Below are 25,230 nucleotides of genomic sequence, written 5' to 3'. Positions count from 1 at the left end.
TTCCTGCTTTACTTTGATAATGAACATGAAGACACTTTGGAAACTACACAGAGCTCTCATTGCATAGCCTGTAAAAGAATGCACATTGACAGGGAGGTTTGTGCTTATGGAACTGGCATAACTTCGGTATATTATACGAGGATCTAGATTGAATGGCAAGAAAAGCAGCCTTTTAAATATAATATTTTAAAAGGATGAAAAAATGGCCAGATGGGGAGGGCAGGTAGAAGTTGATCTGTTCCAAAGTGTAGGAATATAATAAAAGCATGTGGGAAAAGACAGTGGGATGGACTCAGACAGGTGTCTGGAATTTAGAATTGGGACCCGGCTTGGTATGAAACCAACAAAGCATTGTTTCTGGAGTGATGAGGGGACAGAGCATCTCAGGCTTGGCATCGGGGGAGCAACAGCTTGAGTGTGGGACAGAAGAATATTTATGTCAGGGTAGACATTCTACTTTGCAAAATGAGTCAAGAGCTTGTATTTCTGAGGTGAGGTAAGCATTTTATCAAAGGCATGCCAGATGTGGACACTACCTAAGGAAGCCATTTGGCACCTGCGTGCACTGCTAATAAGAGAAAGGAACCTAGTAACTACACATGAAAGCAGCTTTCCGTCAAGGGTCACAGAAACTTTTCTGATAATATATCTTTACCAAGTGAGACAGAGAAGTCGGTGGATTTAAAGATGCATGTTCCAGCTCCTTTATTATCCTAACAGGCAATTCTAACAAAAGCAGAACTATTGATACTAAGAATTCTTAGCTCTAAATGCCAGTAAACCCAGGGGTCGAATTTCAGGTCTATGTTAGGGGAAATAGTAAAATAGTAGCAGCAGCAGTAAATGTTTACATAGCACTTATACATAGTAACACAAAGCAGCCCTGGGACGGGGGTACTATCAGCACCCCCATTTTATAGATGACAAACTGAGGAATAAAGAGGTTAACTAACTTGTTCAAGGTCACAGCCAGTAAGGGGCACACTAGACTTTGAACTCAAAGTGTTTTGGTCCAGAGAATGTGCTTTTAACTCGGACCCTCTCCTTCCTCTCACCTGTAGCCATTATAACCGGTATAAAGTACACCTATGACTTTGTGGGATATGGCTGTGGGACCTAGGCCATAAGCTTCAGGTGTGGTTTTCCATTCTGGCCCAGGCTTTCCTTGGACGGAAGAAGTTTGTCCAGATTATACATTTATTAGAAGTCGGTCTCTTATCTTTTTGTTATCTGTACCCTCATGGCACATAGCAGCTGCTCAATAGTTGAAATAAACTAAATTGTCTCTGCAGTGTTTTCCCCTTGATGTAAAATTCTTTTTGTTATTAAACAAGAGAGGAGGGTAGGAAGGCATAGCTCCCTGAACCGCAAACCCTCATAGGCAAGCTGGGATTTAGTCGTTCATCCTCTTTTGGTCAAACACTTTCACCAAATCCTGAGTCCAAACTCAAGGCCTTTTCTAGCCCCTCTTGCCCATGGTGGTTCCCTGGTTCCAGCCAAGGGAATCATTCATTGCTGCCGTCACCCAGTCCTTCTGTCACATGGCTCATGATCACGTCTGTGGGTTGAGTTCAAGACCTGAAGGCTGACAGATCTGGGTTTGAATCAGGGCAGCAGAACTTGCCAGCTGTGTGGCCTTGGACAAGTCATTACATTCGGCCTTTCTGAGCTAAGCCTCATCATTTATGGAGTGAGGGTCATATTACCCTATTCAGGAGATGCTTGAGAGACTGAAACCATATAGCATATCATATATGCTATAGCATGTCATATATGCTATGTAGTATAGTGTTTGGCATGGGGTAGCCACGTGCTGAAATTGTAGAAACTGAATTTCCCAGTTAGATTACAACTTCTTGGAGGCCTGGGATCATGTTTAAGGAAGGATCTTTGTCAGCGATCCTTCACTTCCTCAACCCCTCACTCTGTCCTCCCCTTCCCTTCCTCAGCTTCTACACTCTCTGCCCCTCCCACCAGTTTCATCACCAAAATTCCAATTTGTTCATTTGTTGTTTGTTGTGCTTAATCAATGTTTGGGGTCATTTTGGTTCTGTCCCAGGAGATATTTGGCTACCGGACTCAGAGCTGCCGGAAAACCCTCTGCCTTGCTGGATCTATCTTCTCCTTTGGGATCCTCCCCTTGGTGTTTTACTGGAGACCCGCTTGGCACGTGTGGGCAAATTGCATCCCGTGTTCCTTGCAAGAAGCAGACGTCGTGTTGCTGAGGACAACAGTAAGTGTGTACCTGGTTCTGAACCTGGTGCCCCTTTTTCCTGGACACCTTGTTATGGGATGGTTGTGGGGAGATGAACACAAGACAGGTGGCAGCTGGATATCCAGCCTCAGGCTCCATCACAGCCTTACATTTACTTACCAAGAATTCAATAATTTGTGTATGATTGGATTTCATTAAGAAGACCTAATTCATAGGGTATTCCTTTTAAATTGTGCTTTTAGTGAATGTTGGAATAGGGAATAACCATGTTAACAGCTAAAAATAATAGTGTGAAGTATTTAAGTCAGGCTGTAGGTTATAACGTTCATACTCATCCTTCTACCCACCCCCATCCTGACATATCAATGCCTATCCCAGCCCCCCTCCACTGGGGTATCCCTGGGGGAAGGGAAGGTGGGGAGGAGGTGGGAAGTGCCCCTCTGAGGAGGATCCTGTCTTCCCCTGCTCCTTTGAGAGAGCCATGGCTATTGATAGGAGTCTGTTGCATCCTGTAGATATGCTAGGGTTTAAAAGTGTGGCCATCTTGTCCCTGAGTAGATTGCCGCTTTCTGCTAATACAAGGTCCTGGTGTTAGGGGAGTTCCCCTGTATTGGCTCTGATAACACTTCCTTCTAGCACTCGTTACACTTAGGTGAAGTTCCTGCTGGACTGTTAGCTCTACGAAAGAAGGGACTATCTCTAACTTGTTAACTGCATCCCTAGTTCCGGCACATGGTAGGGATTCCATACATATGTGGTGGCTGACAGGCTAAAGTGGACATTCCTCTTGATAGAAGTCAAAGTGCAGTCTCACAGAGGACCCTTTTCGGGCTGACTTTTACTGAGTGTGTCTAACAATGCGTCAGCCCAAATGACCCACAATGACAACCAAATTCTTGATAAATCAAACTCTGCTGGGCTGTTAGCTTCTTTTTTCATGTAGCGACCTCTCTAGATAAACATTCTATTCATTTCAGTGAGAGAAGAGGATAGCAGCAAGTCTTATAACTGGCCCCAAATTTTTTTTACATGTTTCACTCTGAGTTGGAGCTAGACCTCAATGAAACTGGCAGTTGGATGAAGTTTGTCTTTGTTGACCTGCCCCCGCTGGGGTCAGCCCCATCCCTCATTTCTGGCTCCTGGTCACTTCAAGAGCCACCCGTTCTATGTCCCAGCTTAGCTGACACGTGGACCATATTACAGATGAGAGCTGAGGCAGCTCCACCCAAGTTCAACTATAGTTTAACTCAAGATTCTTGGAGAATAGACTTCAAGACATTAAGAAGGCAAGATGATAGTGGAGTCAGAGCATCTCATATTGATGATGTTGGGCTGGGAGCCCTGCTCCACTGCTGCCTCAAACCTTCATGAAGGCTCACAGAATATGCATGAGAGAAGAGTGCCTGGCGCTCACCAAGGAAGGTCTCGTCATTTGATTGGGGAGGAAATGGGGTGTGGAGAGGGTGCATATTGTAGCCACACTCCTTGATAAGTTAGGGGCCTCACCAGGAAGAAGTACCATATATCCCAGTTCCTAGTTCAGGGTTGTCCCCACACAACTGCACGTAGATCAGTGGTTCCCAAACATCAACCAGTATTAGAATCATCTGGAGGGCTTATGAACAGATTGCTGGGCCCCCCTCCCCGGGTTTCTAATTCTTTAGATTTGGATTGGGGATCCAGAGTTTGCATTTTTAACAAGTTCTCAGATGATGCTAATGCTTCTGGTAAGGGACCATACTTTGAGCAAAACTGCTGCAGATAGTCACCACTCCCACTGATGAGCTTACTTGGTCCTTGGGAGAGGAATAGAGGCCTGGACATTTGCTTTAAGGCTCAGCCAATATATATTTATATGGTCTCAAGGGAACTGATCCAGATTTAGCAAAGTGTTATAAGTGGTCCTGCTGTATACAGCCCTAGTGTCTTGCTGGAGTGGGGGTAGAGAGAGGTTTATTTTCTGGGGCTCAGGGTAGGGATGTAAGGACTTATGGAAGACCACGTCTTTGGGATACTTTCATAGTTCAACCCCTTCCATGTGAACTTAAGGACCTATGAGATTCTTATTTTTTGTCATGAAAGGAGGATTTGGAAAAGTATTTCACTCTACCCTGCAGGTGCTTTCATTTCGCCCAACTAGTTCTCAGGGGGCAATGCTTTTGTTGCAGCAGAAACAACCTCAGAAACAGAAAAGCTTTCTGTCTTTCACAATGTATCACCAGACTCTTCAGATCTGAGAGCATCTGGTTGGCTGAGCTATAAGCTCCGAGGTTGCTGGCAGAGTCAAGGCGCAGAGAGGAGCAAGAGGAAATGAACAAGGAAATGGCAAGGAAGGGAGCAAAATGAAAGAAAAGGACGGGGAAATAGGTAAAAGAAAAATAAAGAGGGAGAAAAGAGAAAGATCTAGTAAGATACAAGCCACTTTGTATGACATAAACTACTATGATATACAACAAGAATGTATTGTACAGCACAGGGAATTATAGCCATTATCTTGTGATAACTTTTAATGGAGTATAATCTGTAAAAATACTGAATCACTATGCTGTACACCTGAAGTTAATATAATATTGTCAATGGACTATACTTCAATAATAAAACCTAAAATTTACAAAGAAAGAAAAGAAGATCTGGTAAGAGTGAAAGAAATAAAAAAATATCAACCAACACGGAGCTGGTCCATTATGGGATTCGGAGTCAAAAGTTTTGACTTCTAGTCCCAGCACCTTAGGTACATGACACCTTAGGTTTGTTACTTAACGTTTCAGGACCTCAGTTTCTCTATTTGTAAAATGGGTCTAGTAAAAACACTTGTTCTTTCTTGGGTTGGTGTGAGGATGAAGTGAGATTACATATGTAAAAACCATTTACAAACTGTAAAATGCATCATCAAAGATAATTTTGATTGTGTATGTGTTTTTGATATAGCAACTTCACAAGCTTGCTGTACGAAAGCGCTTGCTATAGCCCAGATGCACCCATGTATAATGTCCCTGCTCATCTGGATGCTGTGTCCTTCCCTTGTTATCCAGGAGGCCTGGCACTTCCTTCCAGGACAGGAGACATGGGGAAGATGCCCTATAACTAGGAATCCACAACACTCATATGTGCTCAAGCTGGTCACCTCTCCTAGTTGCATGTGATCAGCTTTGAACTGGACATATAGCAGAAAGACTCAAAAAGGCATCGGTGCCTCAGGGAGCTGCGTTCCATCACCCTGCCTCTTTCTTTGGCTCTTTGAAAGTCTATTAAGCCTTTCTCCCATTTCACTACCCTCTGCAACTAATCAGAGCTATTGAAACGAGCTTCAATCTTGTCTTTTTCATCTTGATTTCAACCTTAATTTTTAATTACCTGCTCTTGTGCATCATTTTAAATGGATTTGCTATGCCAGAGACTCTCCAAATAAATGAGGTGCTAAATTAGTCTTTATGTAATTAGATAAGAACCTGATTATTTCAAACACTTTTACTATGTGAGCCTTAGATAAAAATAAGCTTTGAGAGTCAATAGATTAAAAGTCTGCTGTAAGGTTACTTGCCTTAAAATGACACCTTAAGAAAGATATTATTTGAATTATATTATAATATCAGTTCAGTAAAGATTTCCCAGTAAGAAAGACTGGATGACTCTTACCTGAAAATGTGTTGCATATCTGTTTTTCATGTTATTAAAAAATCAGTACTTGGTATTTATCATCAGTCTTGCACTGGTAAGATTACAGATCATTATCCCAGATACTGATTAGGTAGTCATTTTTTAACATTAAAAAGAATAGTAACGTGGTGTACCGACTGAAAGTCTTCAGCACCTAGTTTATTTTTTGTTCCCCTCCTCTTATTAAGCTCCTCTAAGAGTGAGATTTTTTCCAAAAGATAAGAGTAATTACATTTCTATTTTATAATTTAAAAGTGGCATTTTATTCATTATTCATCTACTTCTGAATTTTAACCAATATCTGTAGCGATGCCACATTTCTATGCAAATAATGTGACTTATATTCATTGGTGTTTTGAATTCAGATGCTCCTGATGATTTTCATAGTTTTTATCTTTATCATAATTACATATACATTTTTCCTTCACTGTCACTGTATGTCACATGTTGCCAAAGACTCACAATGTTCAGAGAAGAACTTTGTGATGATTGGCTATTAGGCCTGACTCTGGGCATTTCATTTCAACGTTTTAATGGGGAACATTTCCCCTTCAGTTTCACCGAAAGATGTCAGTGGCAGGGGCTTTAGTTTAAAAACTTAGAAATCCCCCAAATTAGCCATGCAAATGGCATCTCGGATCCACCAGCCCACCAGGATGCTCATCAGATACCAGCATTTGTGTTCATGTTTCCTGGATCCCTTACTTCCTCCCCTCCCTCCTCTTCTGCAGCCTGGTCTCTCCAAGCCCAGGCTCCACACATTGGCACCACTTTCTAAAGGAATCAGACAGTTTGTTTTGTCTATGCTTTTACTCATAAAATTTCTTCTGATATTCCCTATCTCCCCCATTCATTCATTCACTTATTCATTCAACAAGTATTTATTGAGTACCAGTCAAGTACCAGACATTGTTATAGGCACTGGGAATACAGCTATGAACAAAACAGACAGAAATCCTTCTTGCAGAGGTACATTCTGGAGAGGACTCAACTGATAGACACTTGTACACACTCATACACACATTCTCTATACAGTAAATATAGACAGTAGGTATTCTATCTCTACTTATTAAAACCTACTCATTCTTCAGTCATATACCACCTTTTCTATTAAATCTTTGTTGATCCATTCTCTGCCCCAATACCAGAGGGAATTAATTGCCTGTCCTTCCTTGTCTCCTAGCTCTGTATTTGTTAGCTCTGACTGCTGTAATGCTTTCTGCAGTCTGCCTTCTATTAAAATGCTCTACATTTTATAAAACAGCATCTCATTGATTATATTATTTAATTCTCATAACAACCATAGGAAATGGCATTATCATTTTTATTTTACAGATGAGGATACAGAGAGGACAATAACTTTGCAACCTAGTAAATGTCAGCCAGGATTTCCCTCTCCCTTCCTCCTTCCTTCATAAATTTGATGAGCACAAGTTGTATGCCAGCCACAGTGCTATCTCATGGACAGCGCAGGGGGCAGGGAGTATAACAGTAAAATCAGGGTTCTTGACTCCACGGAGTTCGTCAAATCAACTACACAAATAAATGCAAAAATCCAACTGTTATAAGTGGTACTTAGGAAGGCTTCGTGGTTATTGTAAGATTATAGACAAGGGGTTTGATCAAGTCAAGAAAACCAGGAAAGGCTTTCCCGTATGTGCACTGCCATGTGTAAAAGAGATAGCTAGTGGGAACCTGCTCTATAGCCCAGGGAGCTCAGCTTGGTGCTCTGTGGTGACCTAGGTGGGTGGGATGGGGGGGAGTGGGGTGGGAGGGAGGTCCAAGAGGGAGGGGATATATGTATACACATAGCTGATTCACTTTATTGTACAGCAGAAAGTAATGCAACATTATAAAGCAACTAGACCCCAATATATAAAAAAAAAGGTGATGGTGGCTGGTGGGGAGGAGCATATGGGGAATGGTCCAGGTAAAGGGGGTAGTGTGGACAAAGAACTTGAACCTGTCTTCTGACTCTCTAAGCCCAGCGGTTTCCCCCACTATACTATACTACATTCCTTTTTTTTTTTTTTGCCATACGCGGGCCTCTCACTGTTGTGGCCTCTCCCGTTGCGGAGCACAGGCTCCGGAAGCTCAGGCTCAGCGGCCATGGCTCACGGGCCCAGCCGCTCCGCGGCACGTGAGATCTTCCCGGACAGGGGCACGAACCCGTGTGCCCAGCATCGGCAGGAGGACTCTCAACCACTGCGCCACCAGGGAAGCCCTATGCTACATTCCTTTTTATAGCTATTTCTCCTATTACACTAGAAGCTTTTTGGAGACAGTTGTCGTGGCTTTTCATTCCCCACAACACTTAGCACGTGTCCACAGTGGGTGTTCAATAATTATTTAATTCAATTACATAAATGAATTAAATCTGTAATAAATGGTCTCATGGTTTCTACCAACACTTTATCACAAAGACCCTAAGGTGAAAAGTCACGGATGAGAATGTAAGAGAAGATAGTATGATTCTTTTGGGTACTCATTCCTTCTTCTGAATCCTATTCCCCCATCCCCCCATTTTTTTTAATACGTTTATTTATTTATTTATTTATTTTTGGCTGTGTTGCATCTTCGTTGCTGTGCATGGGCTTTCTGTAGTTGCGGTGGGCCGGGGTTACTCTTGGTTGGGCCGTGCGGGCTTCTCACTGCGGTGGCTTCTTTTGTTGGGGAGCACGGGCTCTAGGCCCGTTGGCTTTAGTAGTTGTGGCACATGAGCTCAGTAGTTGTGGTGCACAGGCTTAGTTGCTCCGCGGCATGTGGGATCTTCCTAGACCAGGGATTGAACCCATGTCCCCTGCATTGGCAGGCGGATTCTTATCCACTGCACCACCACAGAAGTCCCCCCCATTTCCTATTTTAAACCATTTTTTTGTTAGGCATTCAGTCAGAAATCCCTGAAATTCTATGGGCTGGCTTCTCACAGATGATTTTTTTTTTTAAAGACAAATAGTTCTGAGGCCATTATCTATTATAAAACAGGGCTATTTCTATTGTGATTTATAGCTTGCAAAGCTTTTGCATATATGTTGTCTCATTTGGTCCTTACTAGTAGAGATTATTTCTTAGCCATTTTACATTGGAGACATAAAGAAGTTAAAAGAAATGCTCATGGTGTTACAGCTGTAAGCAATGAAAACAAAATTTATGCTGAATTGTTCAGCATTTTTTTTCTTTTTTTTTAACATCTTTATTGGAGTATAATTGCTTTACAATGTTGTGTTAGTTTCTGCTATATAACAAAGCAAGCCAGCTACATGTATACATATATCCCCATATCCCCTCCCTCTTGCATCTCCCTCCCACCCTCCCTATCCCACCCCTTTAGGTGGTCACAAAGCACCGAGCTCTTCTCCGTGTGCTATGTGGCTGCTTCCCACCAGCTATCTGTTTTACATTTGGTAGTGTATATATGTCCATGCCACTCTCTCACTTCATCCCAGCTTACCCTTCCCCATCCCTGTGTCCTCAAGTCCATTCTCTACCTCTGCATCTTTATTCCTGTCCTGCCCCTAGGTTCTTCAGAACCATTTTTTTTTCTTGTTTTAGATTCCATATATATGTGTTAGCATATGGTATTTGTCTTTCTCTTTCTGACTTACTTTACTATGTATGACAGACCCTAGGTCCATCCATCTCACTACAAATAACTCAGTTTCATTTCTTTTTATGGCTGAGTAATATTCCATTGTATATATGTGCCACATCTTCTTTATCCATTCATCTGTTGATGGAACCTTAGGTTACTTCCATGTCCTGGCTGTTGTAAATACAGCTGCAATGAACATTTTTGTACATGACTCTTTTTGAATTATGGCTTTCTCAGGGTATATGCCCAATAATGGGATTACTGGGTCGTATGGTAGTTCTATTTTTAGTTTTTTGGTGAACCTCCATACTTTTTTCCATAGTGGCTGTATCAATTTGCATTCCCACCAACAGTGCAAGAGGGTTCCCTTTTCTCCACACCCTCTCTAGCATTTATTGTTGGTAGATTTTTTGATGATGGCTAATTTTACCGGAGTGAGGTGATACCTCATTGTAGTTTTGATTTGCCTTTCTCTAATGATTAGTAGCATCCTTTCATGTGTTTTTTAGCAATCTGTGTATCTTCTTTGGATAAATGTCTATTTACGTCTTCTGGCCATTTTTGGATTGGGTTGTTTGTTATTTGTTATTGAGTTGCATGAGCTGCTTGTATATTTTGGAGATTAGCCCTTTGTCAGTTGCTTCATTTGAAAATATTTTCTCCCATTCTGAGGGTTGTCTTTTTGTCTTGTTTATGGTTTCCTTTGCTGCGAAAAAGCTTTAAAGTTTCATTAGGGCCCATTTGTTTATTTTTGTTTTTATTTCCATTTCTCTAGGAGGTGGGTCAAAAAGGATCTTGCTGTGATTTATGTCATAGAGTGTTCTGCTTATGTTTTCCTCTAAGAGTTTTATAGTGTCTGACCTTACATTTAAGTCTTTAATCCATTATGACTTTACTTTTTGTGTATGGCCTTAGGAAATGTTCTAATTTCATTCTTTTACATGTAGCTGTCCAGTTTTCCCAGTGCCACTTATTGAAGAGGCTGTCTTTTCTACACTGTATATTCTTGCCTCCTTTATCAAAGATAAGGTGACCAAATGTGCATGGGTTTGTCTCTGGGGTTTCTATCCTGTTCCATTGATCTATATTTCTATTTTTGTGCCAGTACCATATTGTCTTGATTACTGTAGCTTGAAGTATAGTCTGAAGCCAGGGAGCCTGATTCCTCCAGCTTGGTTTTTCATTTTCAAGATTGCTTTGGCTATTCGGGGTCTTTTGTGTTTTCATACAATTTGTGAAATTTTTTGTTCTAGTTCTGTGAAAAATGCCATTGGTAGTTTGATAGGGATTGCAATGAATCTGTAGATTGCTTTGGGTAGTATAGTCATTTTCACAATGTTGATCCTTCCAATCCAAGAACATGGTATATCTCTCCATCTGTTTGTACAGTCTTTAATTTCTTTCATCAATGTCTTATAGTTTTCTGCATACAGGTCTTTTGTCTCCTTAGGTAGGTTTATTCCTAAGTATTCTATTCTTTTTGTTTCAATGGTAAATGGGAGTGTTTCCTTAATTTCCCCTTCAGATTTTTTATCATTAGTGTATAGGAATGCAAGAGATTTCTGTGCATTAATTTGGTATCCTGCTACATTACCAAATTCATTGATTAGCTCTAGTAGTTTTCTGGTATCATCTTTAGGATTCTCTGTATATAGTATCATGTCATCGGCAAACAGTGACAGCTTTACTTCTTTTTCGATTTGGATTCCTTTTCTTTCTTTTTCTTCTCTGATTTCTGTGGCTAAAACTTCCAAAACTATGTGGAATAATAGTGGCGAGAGTGGACATCCTTGTCTTGTTCCTGATCTTAGAGGAAATGATTTCAGCTTTTCACCAGTGAGAATGATGTTGGCTGTGGGTTTGTCACATATGGCCTTTATTATGTTGAGGTAGGTCCCCTCTCTGCCTACTCTCTGGAGGGTTTTTATGATTAATGGGTGTTGAATTTTGTCAAATGCTTTTTCTGCATCTGTTGAGATTTTCATATGGTTTTTATCCTTCAGTTCTTTAATAGGGTTTTTCACATTGATTGATTTGCATATATTGAAGAATCCTTGCATTCCTGGGATAAACCCCACTTGATCATGGTGTATGATCCTTTTAATGTGCTGTTGGATTCTGTTTGCTAGTATTTTGTTGAGGATTTTTGCATCTATGTTCATCAGTGATATTGGCCTGTAGTTTTCTTTCTTTGTGACATCCTTGTCTGGTTTTGGTATCAAGGTGATGGTGGCCTCGTAGAATGAGTTTGGGCGTGTTCCTCCCTCTGCTATATTTTGGAAGAGTTTGAGAAGGATAGGTGTTAGCTCTTCTCTAAATGTTTGATAGAATTCGCCTGTGAAGCCATCTGGTCCTGGGCTTTTGTTTGTTGGAAGATTTTTAATCACAGTTTCAATTTCAGTCCTTGTGATTAGGCTGTTTATATTTCCTATTTCTTCCTGGTTTAGTCTCAGAACATTGTGCTTTTCTAAGAATTTGTCCATTTCTTGTAGGTTGTCCATTTTATTGGCGTGTAGTTGCTTGTAGTGATCCCTCATGATCCTTTGTATTTCTGCAGTGTCAGCTGTTACTTCTCCTTTTTCGTTTCTAATTCTAGTGATTTGAGTCTTCTCCCTTTTTTTCTTGATGAGTCTGGCTAGTGGTTTATCAATTTTGTTTATCTTCTCAAAGAACCAGCTTTTAGTTTTATTGATCTTTGCTCTCATTTCCTTCATTTCATTTTCACTTAGTTCAGATCTGATCTTTATTGTTTCTCTCCTTCTGCCTACTTTGGGGTTTTTTTTTTTGTACTTCTTTCTCTAATTGCTTTAGGTGTAAGGTTAGGTTGTTTAATTGAGATGTTTCTTGTTTCTTGAGGTAGGATTGTATTGCTATAAAATTCCCTCTTAGAACTGCTTTTGCTGCATCCCGTAGGTTTTGGGTCGTCGTGTTTTCATTGTCATTTATTTTTAGGTATTGTTTGATTTTCTCTTTGATTTCTTCAGTGATCTCTTGGTTATTTAGTAGTGTATTGTTTAGCCTCCATGTGTTTGTATTTTTTACAGACTTTTTCCTGTAATTGATATCTAGGCTCATACCAGTGGGGTTGGAAAAGATACTTGATACTATTTCGATTTCCTTAAATTTACCAGGGCTTGATTTGTGGTGCAAGATACAATCTATCCTGGACAATGTTCCATGAGCATTTGAGAAGAATGTGTATTCTGTTGTGTTTGAATGGAATGTCCTATAAATATCAATTAAGTCAATCTTGTTGAATGTGTCATTTAAAGCTTGTGTTTCCTTATTTATTTTCATTTTGGATGATCTGTCCATTGGAGAAAGTGGAGTGTTAAAGTTCCCTACTATTATTGTGTTACTGTCAAGTTCCCCTTTTTTGGCTGTTAGCATTTGCCTTATGTATTGAGGTGCTCCTATGTTGGGTGCATAAATATTTACAATTGTTAGAGCTTCTTCTTGGATTGGTCCCTTGATCATTATGTAGTGTCCTTCTTTGTCTCTTGTAATAGTCCTTATTTTAAAGTCTATTTTGTCTGATATGAGAACTGCTACTCCAGATTTCTTTTGATTTCCATTTGCATGGAATATGTTTTTCCATCCCCTCACTTTCAGTCTGTATGTGTCCCTAGGTCTGAATTGGGTCTCTTGTAGACAGAATATATACAGGTCTTGTTTTTGTATCCATTCAGCCAGTGTATGTCTTTTGGTTGGAGCATTTAATCCATTTACATTTAAGGTAATTATTGATATGTATGTTCTTATTACCATTTTCTTAATTGTTTTGGGTTTGTACTCTGTAATGGCCTATATGGGAAAAGAATCTACCAAAGAGTGGATATATGTTTACATATAACTGATTCACTTTGCTCTACACCTGAAACTTCCACAACATTGTAATCAACTATACTGCAATAAAAATTTAAAAGAAAAGAATAACAACTGATCATATAGGCTCTTTTCAATCTGCTTTGCTGGAACTTTTCAAAAGGAATATCAGATTGAACTTTTAAAAGGCCTCTCAAGCCAGGAAAGTCAAATAAGGACTTGCCATCAGACTCTGACTGCAATACGTACAGATTTGGGTAAATTCCTCTCTTCTTGAGGTCCCCAAACTATCTTGAGGTTCCTGCACTTGCCAGGGACTGACCTTCCTTACTCACCTGGTAAGACTTCTGGAAGCCCTGTGTGCATGGTACTAGGTAAATATTTCCAAGAGTCATTATTGGCTCCATAAAGTCAATCTTAGTACTTTAAAGCTGTCTGGTCATATCTGAGTCAATGACGCCTCTGTCAAATATGACATTTCAGTCAACGCCTTGATAATATAACCAATGTTTCCAATTGTGTCCTGTTATAAGGAGAACAGATTCCTATTGAACTTATGCAAGTAACTATATTGCCATGAAAATAAGAATACTCACTAAGAGTTTCCAAATTCTGGAGGGATCAGGTAGGGAGAAAAGGAGAAATGTTCTATCTTTGTTTACAAAGGTATCATTGATCAAATTGCTGTAAGTCATAGATAGCTTGAGAGAAAAGTTTTCCTTAAATCTGGAAAAGCAAAACATAAAAGAACCAGCAATGTTTTAAACAAAAATTATAATCATCCTGTACAGTTCATTCAGTCCTGTGGAATTAATTCTTGATCTTTTGTTAGCAGTTTTATGAAGCCATCTGTTTCTTCATTAGAGTTCTGTAAATTCTTACCCAATTCAGTAGTATGATCTGAGAGTTTATCAGAAAACTGTACTCTAGACAAAGTATCAGAGGCCTTTCTGAATCTCTGTAAGGATGAAACATATTTGTAAAAGCATCAAAGTAAAACAATAACTGCCTATAAATGACAAAAGAGTTAAAATGTAAAATAGATTGCTAGTGGGAAGCAGACACATAGCACAGGAAGATCAGCTGGGTGATTTATGACCACCTAGAGGGGTGGGATATGGAGGGTGGGAGGGAGACACAAGAGGGAGTGGATATGAGGGTATATGTATACATATAGCTGATTCACTTTGTTATACAGCAGAAACTAACACACCATTGTAAAGCAATTATACTCCAATAAAGATGTTAAAAAGAAAAATGCATGGTTAAAGTGCTGATTACAGTGCAATTGACAAGGAAATTAAGTTATCTCTGTGACATACACCATTTTAAGATAATAACTAGGATTATGATTGATAACATTATGCCAGGACAATCAGAATTCCAGAAATTTCATAGTTTCTATAACACTTATATACCTATACAGACACAACATAAAGCAGGCTTAGTATTACTTCTTTTTTTGACAATGCCTCCCGTGTGATTTAACATGTCAAATAAGCTTAATTAGTTTAACATCTCCCTTTTTATAAGAAGAGGACAAATCTCTGAGATATTTCAGGGGCCTTCTGAAACATCTCATATCTCAAAGTTAGATCTAAGTTAAAAGACTTCACTTAGAATTTGATTTGGGGAAGTTTGTCAAAAATATCAAATTTTTGTTTTTAAACACTTGGTCAAATAGGATCATAAGTCACTGTGAAATAATGCTTAGTTATTCATTTAAACAAAATAAGAATTAAATACTTCATAGGTAAATGTAAATGTTATATAGTTGTAAATAGTCTTAGCTACAAAGTATAGAATCTTTGTTTTTCTAGACAGATTACATTAAGGTAAAGAAATCTTTGTTTACAATTTCTCATTAAGACCAGACCATTAATCTCAAAACACTTTGTCCTTTTAACAGAAAACCAAGTTTTGTACCAGCTTACTTTTGATATTAAAATTTATTCATTCCAACCTTAGCCAGTCCTGATGGCACATAAAATTCCTCTCTAAAGACTCTTTTTTTTTTTTTCTTTTTTGCGGTACGTGGGCCTCTCACTGCTGCGGCCTCTCCCGTTGCGGAGCACAGGCTCCAGATGCACAGGCTCAGCGGCCATGGCTCACGGGCCCAGCCGCTCCGCGGCATGTGGGATCTTCCCAGACCGGGGCACAAACCCGTGTCCCCTGCATCGGTAGGCGGACTCTCAACCACTGCGCCACCAGGGAAGCCCCTAAAGACTCTTTTTATTTCCACAAATTTTCTACAGCTTTCTATGTCTGATTTAATTTCCCCCTTTTTTTCTTTCTCATTTAGAACTAACCAGCTTTAGGACAAAATTACTTTCTTTTCCCTTAACAAAATGTGTTTCAATTTTTTGTACCTTTAAAAATGTTTTCCTTGAATATGAAAATGTTTTCCTTATTAATGTTAATAGTTTAAATTACGTATATTAATTAGAATTTTTAAGCTTTAGAAACCTTAATTTTTAGTAAAAACTAAGAAATAAGCAATTACGAACTGTCTTTTCTAGTAGTATTCTGTAGATTGGCAAATGTATAGTTACTTTTTATAATTTTTAAAAACTTGTGCTTTCTTATAGAAAATGTTTCAGTGTGGCACCAAAAATATTTACTAATAGTCCCAAATATCTTTTGTTTCTCTGTAAAAGGAAGTCTACATTCAGTAATTAATGTTTCTGTACCTTATTTTGTTTGGAAATGATTTAGCTATTTAATAAATTTCCATCATTTAACTTAACCTAGCAAAACTCTAAAGTTTCCAGAAAGGTTTTGGGGGAACTATTTTGAGATAGACACATCATGAAACATAACTGTTCTTAAAGAGTTCACCTAAAAACTCTTATTCATTTACGTTTATTTAATGTACGTATGAAAATATCATACTGAATTGTTTTTATTGCTGACAAATTTTGTAACAGAGATAACAAACTTATTTGACTTTTAGTAAACCTAGGTACAATAAAAGTATTATACTTAATGTTGATGACTAAAGGCATGTGTGCATTAATTAAATCAATGAACTTTAACTTTAATACTGAATATTTCCCAGCTCTCTTGAACCTGAAATTCATTTGGGTTACTACTATATTTCTGAGAATTTATTTTATTTAAGAGCTTAATTTTTTTAAGGCAATTAAATAGAGCTCTTTTACAAATTAATTTTGACAATACCATCCAAAAGTAGAAGCATACTACATCTATAAGGTACATACATGGACATACATACATCCAGATAGGCACAGACAGAGTCTCATAGTTTTAGTTTTAAAGCTTTAGCCATGAATCAGGTACAGTAAAAAAAACTCACGGGCTTCCATGGTGGCGCAGTGTTTGAGAGTCCGCCTGCCGATGCAGGGGACACAGGTGCGTGCCCCGGTCCGGGAAGATCCCACGTGCCGTGGAGCGGCTGGGCCCGTGAGCCATGGCCGCTGAGCCTGCGCGTCTGGAGCCTGTGCTCTGCAACGGGAGAGGCAACAACAGTGAGAGGCCCAAGTACCGCAAAAAAATAAAAAAAAACTCACTAGTTTATAGATAACAGTTGGAATAAATTACATCTGCTTGCTCAGATGGCTAAAGTCTTTTATTATGTGGGGAGAAGACATCAGCTTTGCATTTGCCCTTGACAAGCAATTTTAAGGAGGTTATTTGGGCAAGAGAGTCCTTCTAGCAATTTGAATTAAAAGGCCTCTTCTTTTTTTTTTTTTTTTTTTTTTTTCAGTCTTAGGAATTGGAGATGGTCTAGATAGGAGTTTCCTGAGAAGATGAGGTAAAACATTTATATTTCAAAGGTACAGGGAGAGAAATGCAAGCTCCTCCTAGAAGGACTTTTGTCCCCTTAGGGTCAGAATTTCTTAAAAAAAATTGTTTTTTCAAAAAATTGTTTTCAAAATGGCCATAATAATCATAGACATTTTCATCAGGCCCCTGGAATTGTTGTTGCCTTCTGTGGGGATCCATCTTGCTGTTATAAAAAGAAAGCTCAGAAAGAGATGGATAGCAAGGAGGGGAGCATTGCAATGGACATTCAGAGGAACAGGAAGGAGCAGAGGGAGAGAGAGCGAGAGAGAGGGAGAGAGAGAGAGAGAGAGAGAGAGAGTGTAAGAGTAAAAGAGACAGAGAGACAGAGAGGGAGTGAACTATCGGAAGCGTCAGAAGAATTTTCAGTTCTGAAATCCTTTGAGATAATTGTGAGTTAGTTTCTCTGAGGGAAGCAATAGTGGATTCATTGTTATGTTTTTTTGAGTCCTCAAAAATACCAGTTGAGATATGCTTCTATTCTTGCCTTACATCCTTTTCTTAACTGACTGCCCAGACAAACTAATTTAGGAATTTCAAAGGAGCCCCATGTTGGCCAATTTTATTGTAAATCATCCCAGGTAATTGTAGTCCAGCAGGACTAAGGCCCATAGTTCTTTCTTTTTCCTTTTCTTTTTTTTTTTTGCTGTACGCGGGCCTCTCACTGTTGTTGCCTCTCCCGTTGCGGAGCACAGGCTCCGGACACGCAGGCTCAGCGGCCATGGCTCACAGGGCCAGCCGCTCCGCGGCATGTGGGATCTTCCCGGACCGGGGCACGAACCCGTGTCCCCTGCATCGGCAGGCGGACTCTCAAACACTGCGCCACCAGGGAAGCCCAGGCCCATAGTTCTTATACATAAAACCAGCAGAAGTTTAATGAAGATGGAGGCTGCCCTTAGAGAGTGAACTTCTCATATTCCAAAAGTAATTATTTACCAGGAAGAAAAAGAAAAAAGGAAAACAAAATCCCAAGAACAGAAGCCGGCAGCTCAAACAAAAGAGTAAGTGAAGTCCTGAAGGCCACTTGAACAAAACAGAGAAGATGGGGAGTGAGATCCTGGAGGACAGTAGCTGGTAACAGAGGACACCCTGTCTCCTACCAAGGTGGGAGGTTTCAGTACAGAGGACTTCCAACCAAATTCTGGGACCACTAAGGAGACAATAGAGCTCGACTCTTGCAGGTACCTTACTCAGATCCAAGACAATGTATCCATCCGCAATGTATCCATCACCCAAAAAAGAAATTTCTTTTTTCTTTTTCCTAATCAGTATTAGGAAAATACTGATTTCCTAATACATCTTTGGAACTTCGCAATGGGTTACATTTCCATTTTAAGGCAAGCTCAGAAGTACTACATGTTGTGGAATGAACTCCTACATAAGAGTCAGTGACTTCCCTGGAGGTCCAGTGGTTAAGACTCCTTGCTTCCACTGAAGGAGGCATGGGTTTGATTTCTACAGGGAACTGAGATCCTGCTGGCAGTGTGGCAAAAAGGATAAAAAGGGGTAGAGGATAAGTCATAGAATTGGCCTCAACTTGAAGTGACCACTACACTGCTTTTAAATTTCAAGAGATGAGGCGCTTATAGCAGGGTTGGAAGAAGATAAGCAAGGTCACTCACTTCATTCAATATAAGAGTTAGTCTGGCATTTTCAGGTTCAGAAAGTCCAAGTCCAGGCAATAAAAAATTTCCAGGTCTGCTTCTTTATTTTTCTGTCCAGGTCAAACCTAAGTCTTCTGTATACATTCCATTCTTTGAAATCCACTCTTGAGTTATTTTAAATCCTACTCTTTTAGAGTTCAAGGACTGGTCTGGTTAATTCTCTTGGTAAAGAGGAGGTAAAGAGGAGACTTGAGGTGTTAAAATGTCTAGATTTGCCAGGCAAACAATTTGGATTATCTGCATTACAAAGCAATTATTTAACATGGTAGGTCTTCTGGTGCATTTAAGTATTTTATAGATCATTAACTGCTTGAGAGAGCTGGGAAACAGACTGAAGTGGAAATAGCTGTTTCTAGGTAAATACACTTCTTTCCCAGAAAGGAAAAATAGACTCCTAGGGATTCTAAAGTTTCCTTAAAGGAAAAAGAAGTTCCTAGTTACAGAAAAATCTCAGGAGAAACATACTGTGGAAATGAGGTACAGAGCTACACCCAACCAATATTTGTCACACCCAGCTATGGGCCAGACCTCGGACCAGGTCATGCACATTATGCATTTAATTCTTCAAGCATCCGTGAAATGTGTAGCATCATCCCCACTTCCTGGATAAAGAAAATTAGGTTCAGAGAGTTGCAATGATTTTTCAATTTGGTTTGGAGCTGAGATTTGAACTCACAAAGGAGCCCATGTTCTTTCCATACTGGACAACACCAAGCTGAAAATGGAGAGAAGTCGATGAGGTCACCCACAGTGACCACTTCACAGTGACACATTTTCCCTCCCTTTCTTTTTTTTTTTTAATTTATTTATTGGTTTATTTATTTATTTTTGACTGCATTGGGTCTTTGCTGCTGCACGCAGGCTTCTCATTGTGGTGGCTTCTCTTGTTGCAGAGTACAGGGTCTAGGCACACGGGCTTCAGTAGTTGTGGCACATGGGCTCAGTAGTTGTGGCTTACAGGCTTAGTTGCTCCTTGGCAACTAATGTGGGAATCTTCCCAGACCAGGGATCAAACCCACGTCCCCTGCATTGGCAGGCGTATTCTTAACCATTGCCCCACCAGGGAAGTCTCCCCCTCCCTCTCTTTGCCTTCTTTTCCCACTTAAAAAGTTGGATGAATTTCTTTTTTTTAATTAAAAAAATTTTTAATTATATAATTTTTAAAGGTTACTTTTCATTTATAGTTATTAAAATATGCATGGTTTTACAGAGTCCTTAACAGAGTAGTAAACAAGAGAAAAGCCAGTGAAAATACCTTATTCTAAGAAAAATGTCTCACTGTGGCATATTTATTTAGCCTATAGATTTCTACTTTACATTATACAGAATTACGAGTTAAAAGACCCCAGAGGTAAAAGTGATGACAGGAATGGAGCTTAGAGGCAAATATATCCAAGCACCTTCAATTTAGCGATGCTACAGACTGTGATAAGATGAATTCCAGCCTTTAATGCTCGCCTAGACTAAAGCATGCATTTGGTGCATTGGATTAACACTGGCCTGTGGGAGCTGGGGAGTTTCAATGGTCCAATTTGCTTTTCTCTTTTTAGGGATTACAGTCTAGAGGTCTGTTTGCTTTCACACTGGGCTAAAGGGTGACAGCTTGATTTGGGCAATCAGATTTTCTGTTGCTAAGTGATCAGAAATTCTGAGCAACTGGATGCTATTTGTTACAGAGTGTAGAATTCAAGGTGATATTTATTTATCAATTTATTAACATTTTATTTATTTAATTTTATTTTTGGCTGTGCTGTGTGTTAGTTGCAGCATATGCAGGATCTTCATTGAGGCATGCAGGATCTTTCCTTGCAGTGTGCGGCTCTTCACTGCAGAGCACAGGCTTCTCTCTAGTTGTGGCATGCAGGTTTTCTCTCTCTAGTTGTGGCTCGTGGGCTCCAGGGCACGTGGGCTCTGTAGTTTTTGCAGCACGTGGCTCTCTCGTTGAGGTGTGCAAGCTCAGTATTTGTGGCGTGGCCTTAGTTGCCCCGTGGCATGGGGGATCTTAGTTCCTCAACCAGGGATTGAACCCGTGTCCCCTGTATTGGAAGGCAGATTCTTTACCACTGGACCACCAGGGAAGTCCCTCAAGGTGATTTTTATACATGAGTCACAAACACCGTGGGGACGACTTGTTGAAACAAAGAGGAAGGAGCCAAGATACAGCGTGGGAAAACCTGACCTCAGGTCTCTGTTCCCTCCTGCTCCCCATACCAGACTGGCTTGGGCAATTCTAAGCCTCGTTGACGAAGAGTTTTCTCATCTGCAAAATGGATACCATAGTTTTGCCTTTGGAGAATTGCGAGCCTAAAATAGGAAAACTGACACAAAAAGTGTTTATAAACTGCGAAGCAATCATTTGAAAATTAGTAGTTAGTATTATTTTGCTTCATTTAAGAGGACCAAGAGGAGCTTATCTTCCTTATTGTTCTCACTTGGTGGCCTGAGTTCTCTGGTCCTGATGCCATTTTTATAATTTGTGTTCCTATTTACCTACAAATTATGTGTTTTCTTATGAAGTTTTTCATTGAAACTTTGCTCTTTGGCAATCCTAGTTCAGGCTGGATCTAAAAGTGTCAGTCCAGTCAAATTGTATTGTTGAACAGAATGTAGAATAGAGCAGAGGGTAAGATGGGACTCTGGAAGGGCTGGGTGATGAGGGTGTCCGATCCCTGCTCTAATGTTTACCAACCGCGACTTAGTTTCCTAAGTCCATTGTTTCCAACTCCATTGTAGAATGGAGTTGGTAATGAACAGTAACTACCTCATAGGGTTTTTAAACTTTAAATGAAAGAACACACGTGTGGCATTATGTGCCTAGAACATAATAAGTGCTAAACAAATATTAATTGTTTTTGTTACTGTTATTATTAGAAACTCAAAATTGTTCTCAGAACAGAGACCACATGATCTTTTGATGTGGTCAAAGGCAAAGCTGTATAATGCTGAGCTGTGTCAAGGTGTGTTCTAGGGAGTTGTTGGCACATTCCACAGTATCTAGAACATGTCCACAAGTTCAGTGGCTTAGTCATTGCAAATGTAGCCATCTTTGGTCATTCTTAGGCTTTGAAGGTAACTCCATACAAATTTGATTTGATTTAATTTAGTTATCTTTTCAAAAAATGCAGTAATAGCCAATTTTACTGGTTTTAAAAATTAATTCATTAACTTCCAAGTTTCTACTAAGGTTTTTTTCCCCTTCCCCTCCTCGCTCTCCCACCCCTCCTTTCCTCTCTTTTTCTTTCCTTTCCATAACCTCCTTCACTTTCCCTCCTTTCCTCTCCCTTTTCTCACTGCTCTCTCCCTCTCCCTCTCTCTCTCTCAGAATCTGTGCCAGGCCTGGCTGGAGCACAGACATCCATCAAACATGATCCCTACCCACAGTCCAAGAGGAGTGATAAGGTGAGGGGGCAAAGGGAAATGCCATGAGGTAGAATGTGGTGAGAATCTCAAATAGCTTGATGGTTTAGAGGATAGATCACCCAGAGAAATTAGGGAGGTTCCCATGACATGAACTTTGAGACAGACCCTGAAGGATGGTTAAGATCTAGCCCCATGAGGTTGGATTTCCATGGTGTGTCAGCTTGGATTTTTCTCCCTCTTTCTTAGCTCTATAGTTCTTCCAGGCTACTTTGTAGCAATTTGAGTCTAAAGCATCACCTGCCAGTGGAACCCAAAGGTCTAGGAGGAGCTTCAAGCTGTGACAAGACTCCCCATGGATTCATCTGAGGTTAACCCAACCTGGACCCTGGAGTCTCCTCAAACATCCATTGATGAAAATTCCCAGGCAATTCCAGTTGCCTCTCAACCTATGTCTGAAGTGTTAATAAAGAACCTCAGTAACCTGACGCCCAACCCTAGTATCAAATTGCCATTCATTCTACCAGAATGTCTACCTCAACCAACTGCGCGGTTACTTGGTGAAACTATACCCTATAGGAGAGGGGTGAGGACCGTGTTAACTGATCAGAGAGATGAGATAGAACGTCTGATTCAATCTATTAAAAGACGCTACAGCAAAGGAGTTCCTCGGTCTGACTCTCAAAGAGAACCACGGCAGAATGATGTTGAGACTCAGTCAAGAGGGCAAAGATTTAGAAGTAGCTGTCGTTTTTGCTGGTTTCATAGAGATCCTTCTGAGGATAATTATGAGAATTATTACAACAATAAGTATTACAGTAATTATGACATGGAGTCGAAGGAGCCATAAACCTTATTCTTGTACTAGTTTTTCTTCCTGGTAATTTTAGGATCATTATGAAGCTTGGGAAAGATTGTGCACCAATATTTTGATAACCTATATTACAAGTTCTGTGATGTCCATTTTTCTTGCATCTCTTTACTACCTTAATACAGTAACTTATAAGGAATCTATGTAGCTTGCATTTGAATGACTTGAATATATTTTAGTTCCACTTTGTGAAGCAAATTAACTTGTGTGGAAGGAAAGTGAAGAAAACGTTGGGTGGCTTGACCACAGCATTGTTAGAACAGCGTGTTGAATTGTAATAAAAATTTTTGATGTGCTGTTTCAATTTTCAGTAGCAAATAAATGTGTTTATAGGGGATCTTATTAAAATTTGAGACTTATTTGAGTACCTTTAAAAAAATTCTTCTTATTTCAGACTTGTTTTTTTCTTTTTTTTTCCTACGGTACGCGGGCCTCTCACTGCTGTGGCCTCTCCCGTTGCGGAGCACAAGCTCCGGACGCGCAGGCTCAGCGGCCATGGCTCATGGGCCCAGCCGCTCCGCGGCATGTGGGATCTTCCCAGACCTGGGCACGAACCCGTGTCCCCTGCATCGGCAGGCGGACTCTCAACCACTGCGCCACCAGGGAAGCCCTAGACTTGTATTAACTGAATAATACTTATCCCCATCAGAGTCCCAGGGTGTAAATATCCAGCATTCTAATATTTTGTGATATTGTCCCGTTGGGAAGGAAGTTCATACATTTGGGTAAGGTTAGAAAACAAGGGCACAGATATTTGCACATATTAACCTCTTGGAAGAAGTTATCAGTTGGTCTTGGTTGGAGGGAATTGAAAGAATGATAGTGGTATATAATACTAAGGGAAGATGCAGCCCCAATGGTGTTTTAGTTCAGTTATTTTCTTTCATAACCTAAGTGTACACAGACCTGGATTTCTTTGTGGTATAAAAGAGATACATAAAACTCATCTTCTACCACCCAACTATCTTTTGTTCACTTAAAAAATATATTAAAGAATTGGATACATGGGACTTCCCTGGCGGTCCAGTGGTTAGGACCCCTCCTCTTTCACTGCCCAGGGCCTGGTTTCGATCCCTGATTGGGGAACTAAGATCCCACAAGCTGCGTGGTGTGGCCAAAAAAGAGAGAATCCAGTTGCAAAGCAACTAGAGACCTGGTGGTATTCAGAACGAAGCAGAAATAGCCCAAACCTGGACGACTGTGCAAACAAATGGCAAAGAAGTTCAACAGTGATGTTAAAAAGGGATATTAAATATTAATATCCACCAAAGTAGGTCTTCAGAGGTTGTCCTACTTAGAACTACTCAAACCATCATGGTCTACAGCATGGGTGAATGTGGATGGTCTTGAGGTTTTGTTAAACTTGCAAGCTGTTCCTATAGGCAAGGCCGTCTTGACTGCTGTATGCATTTGAAAATCATTGACTAGTGAAAAAACTTATTTGTTGTAATCGTGTTAAATTTATTAAAAAAAAAAAAACGATCTAGCCCCGTGAAAACTTAAAGAGAGGAGAGAAGGATGCATATTCCAGGCTGAGGAAGCAGCAGGAGCAAAGGCATGGAGGTGGGCCTCTCCTGAGGAAATCAATGTAAGAGATTAGCTACAACAACTACTAACCCTTCTCCCTGCCTTTTGCAGAGTCAGCTCAGACACTCTTCATGGCAAAAGTGGGTGTGGTGGAGACAATCCCTTGTTCTGACCTACATTCCCATGCATCAAACTGTTTCCCAGGCTTGACTTCCCTGGCCATTCTTCCTAGCTCCCAAGGTTTACCAGACATCCGAGTGGAATTTATGTGTGGCATTTACCCATTCAGATAGTAAACTGTTATTATCACATCAGTCTCTAAGGGACCATTGTGGTACCTGTTACTCAATCCAGCGCTGCTCCCTCTAGTTTTATTCTGTGTTGGAGTCATCAGTGAACTGCAAAGGGAAGCAGCTTCAATTAGGGTCATGCATGAAGATACCTTCCTGTGCTACCTGTGCTAACATCTTGACAGTTATCCTTGGGCATGCTCAGTTCATATTTTCAGTATTTTTCCCATCCATTCATCAGACTTTCACTGAGCAGATCAAAATTCCCCATGTGGATGGGATATAAGGGACAATAAAACATGGTCCTTACCTTCAAGATAGTGTAGAAGAACTAAGAGAATGCAAGGCAGAAGATAATTGGGAGCACAAGAGAAGGACAGTGAAAATCTTTTAGAATTAGTATAGTGACAGTCCCTCAAACACCCCCC

General features: G+C 40.1%; 2 protein-coding genes across 2 annotated transcripts in view; both read left to right on the top strand.

The window, feature by feature from the left end:
• The window catches only part of ATP13A4 (ATPase 13A4), a 143,536-nt gene that overhangs the window by 42,126 nt on the left and 76,180 nt on the right, over positions 1–25,230 (top strand). Inside the window, exon 2 of the mRNA XM_007457594.1 lies at positions 2,060–2,233. Coding sequence (XP_007457656.1) covers positions 2,060–2,233 — 174 coding nt within the window. The remainder of the gene's footprint in view (positions 1–2,059; positions 2,234–25,230) is intronic.
• LOC103078941 (developmental pluripotency-associated protein 3-like) lies at positions 22,470–22,964 on the top strand. Its single transcript, XM_082931102.1, has one exon. It carries the CDS (start codon positions 22,470–22,472, stop codon positions 22,962–22,964), a length of 495 nt encoding a protein of 164 aa, XP_082787228.1.

This window comes from Lipotes vexillifer, unplaced genomic scaffold, assembly GCF_000442215.2.
Source record: "Lipotes vexillifer unplaced genomic scaffold, Lipotes_vexillifer_v1.1 scaffold425, whole genome shotgun sequence".
In the NCBI taxonomy this organism is placed as follows: domain Eukaryota; kingdom Metazoa; phylum Chordata; class Mammalia; order Artiodactyla; family Lipotidae; genus Lipotes; species Lipotes vexillifer.
Note: the sequence above shows the minus strand (reverse complement) of the source record. Positions and strands in the feature narration are given on the sequence as shown.

Excerpts from the sequence above, each read along its gene's own strand:
- LOC103078941 (XM_082931102.1), top strand. The coding sequence starts at position 22,470 with ATGGATTCATCTGAGGTTAACCCAACCTGGACCCTGGAGTCTCCTCAA.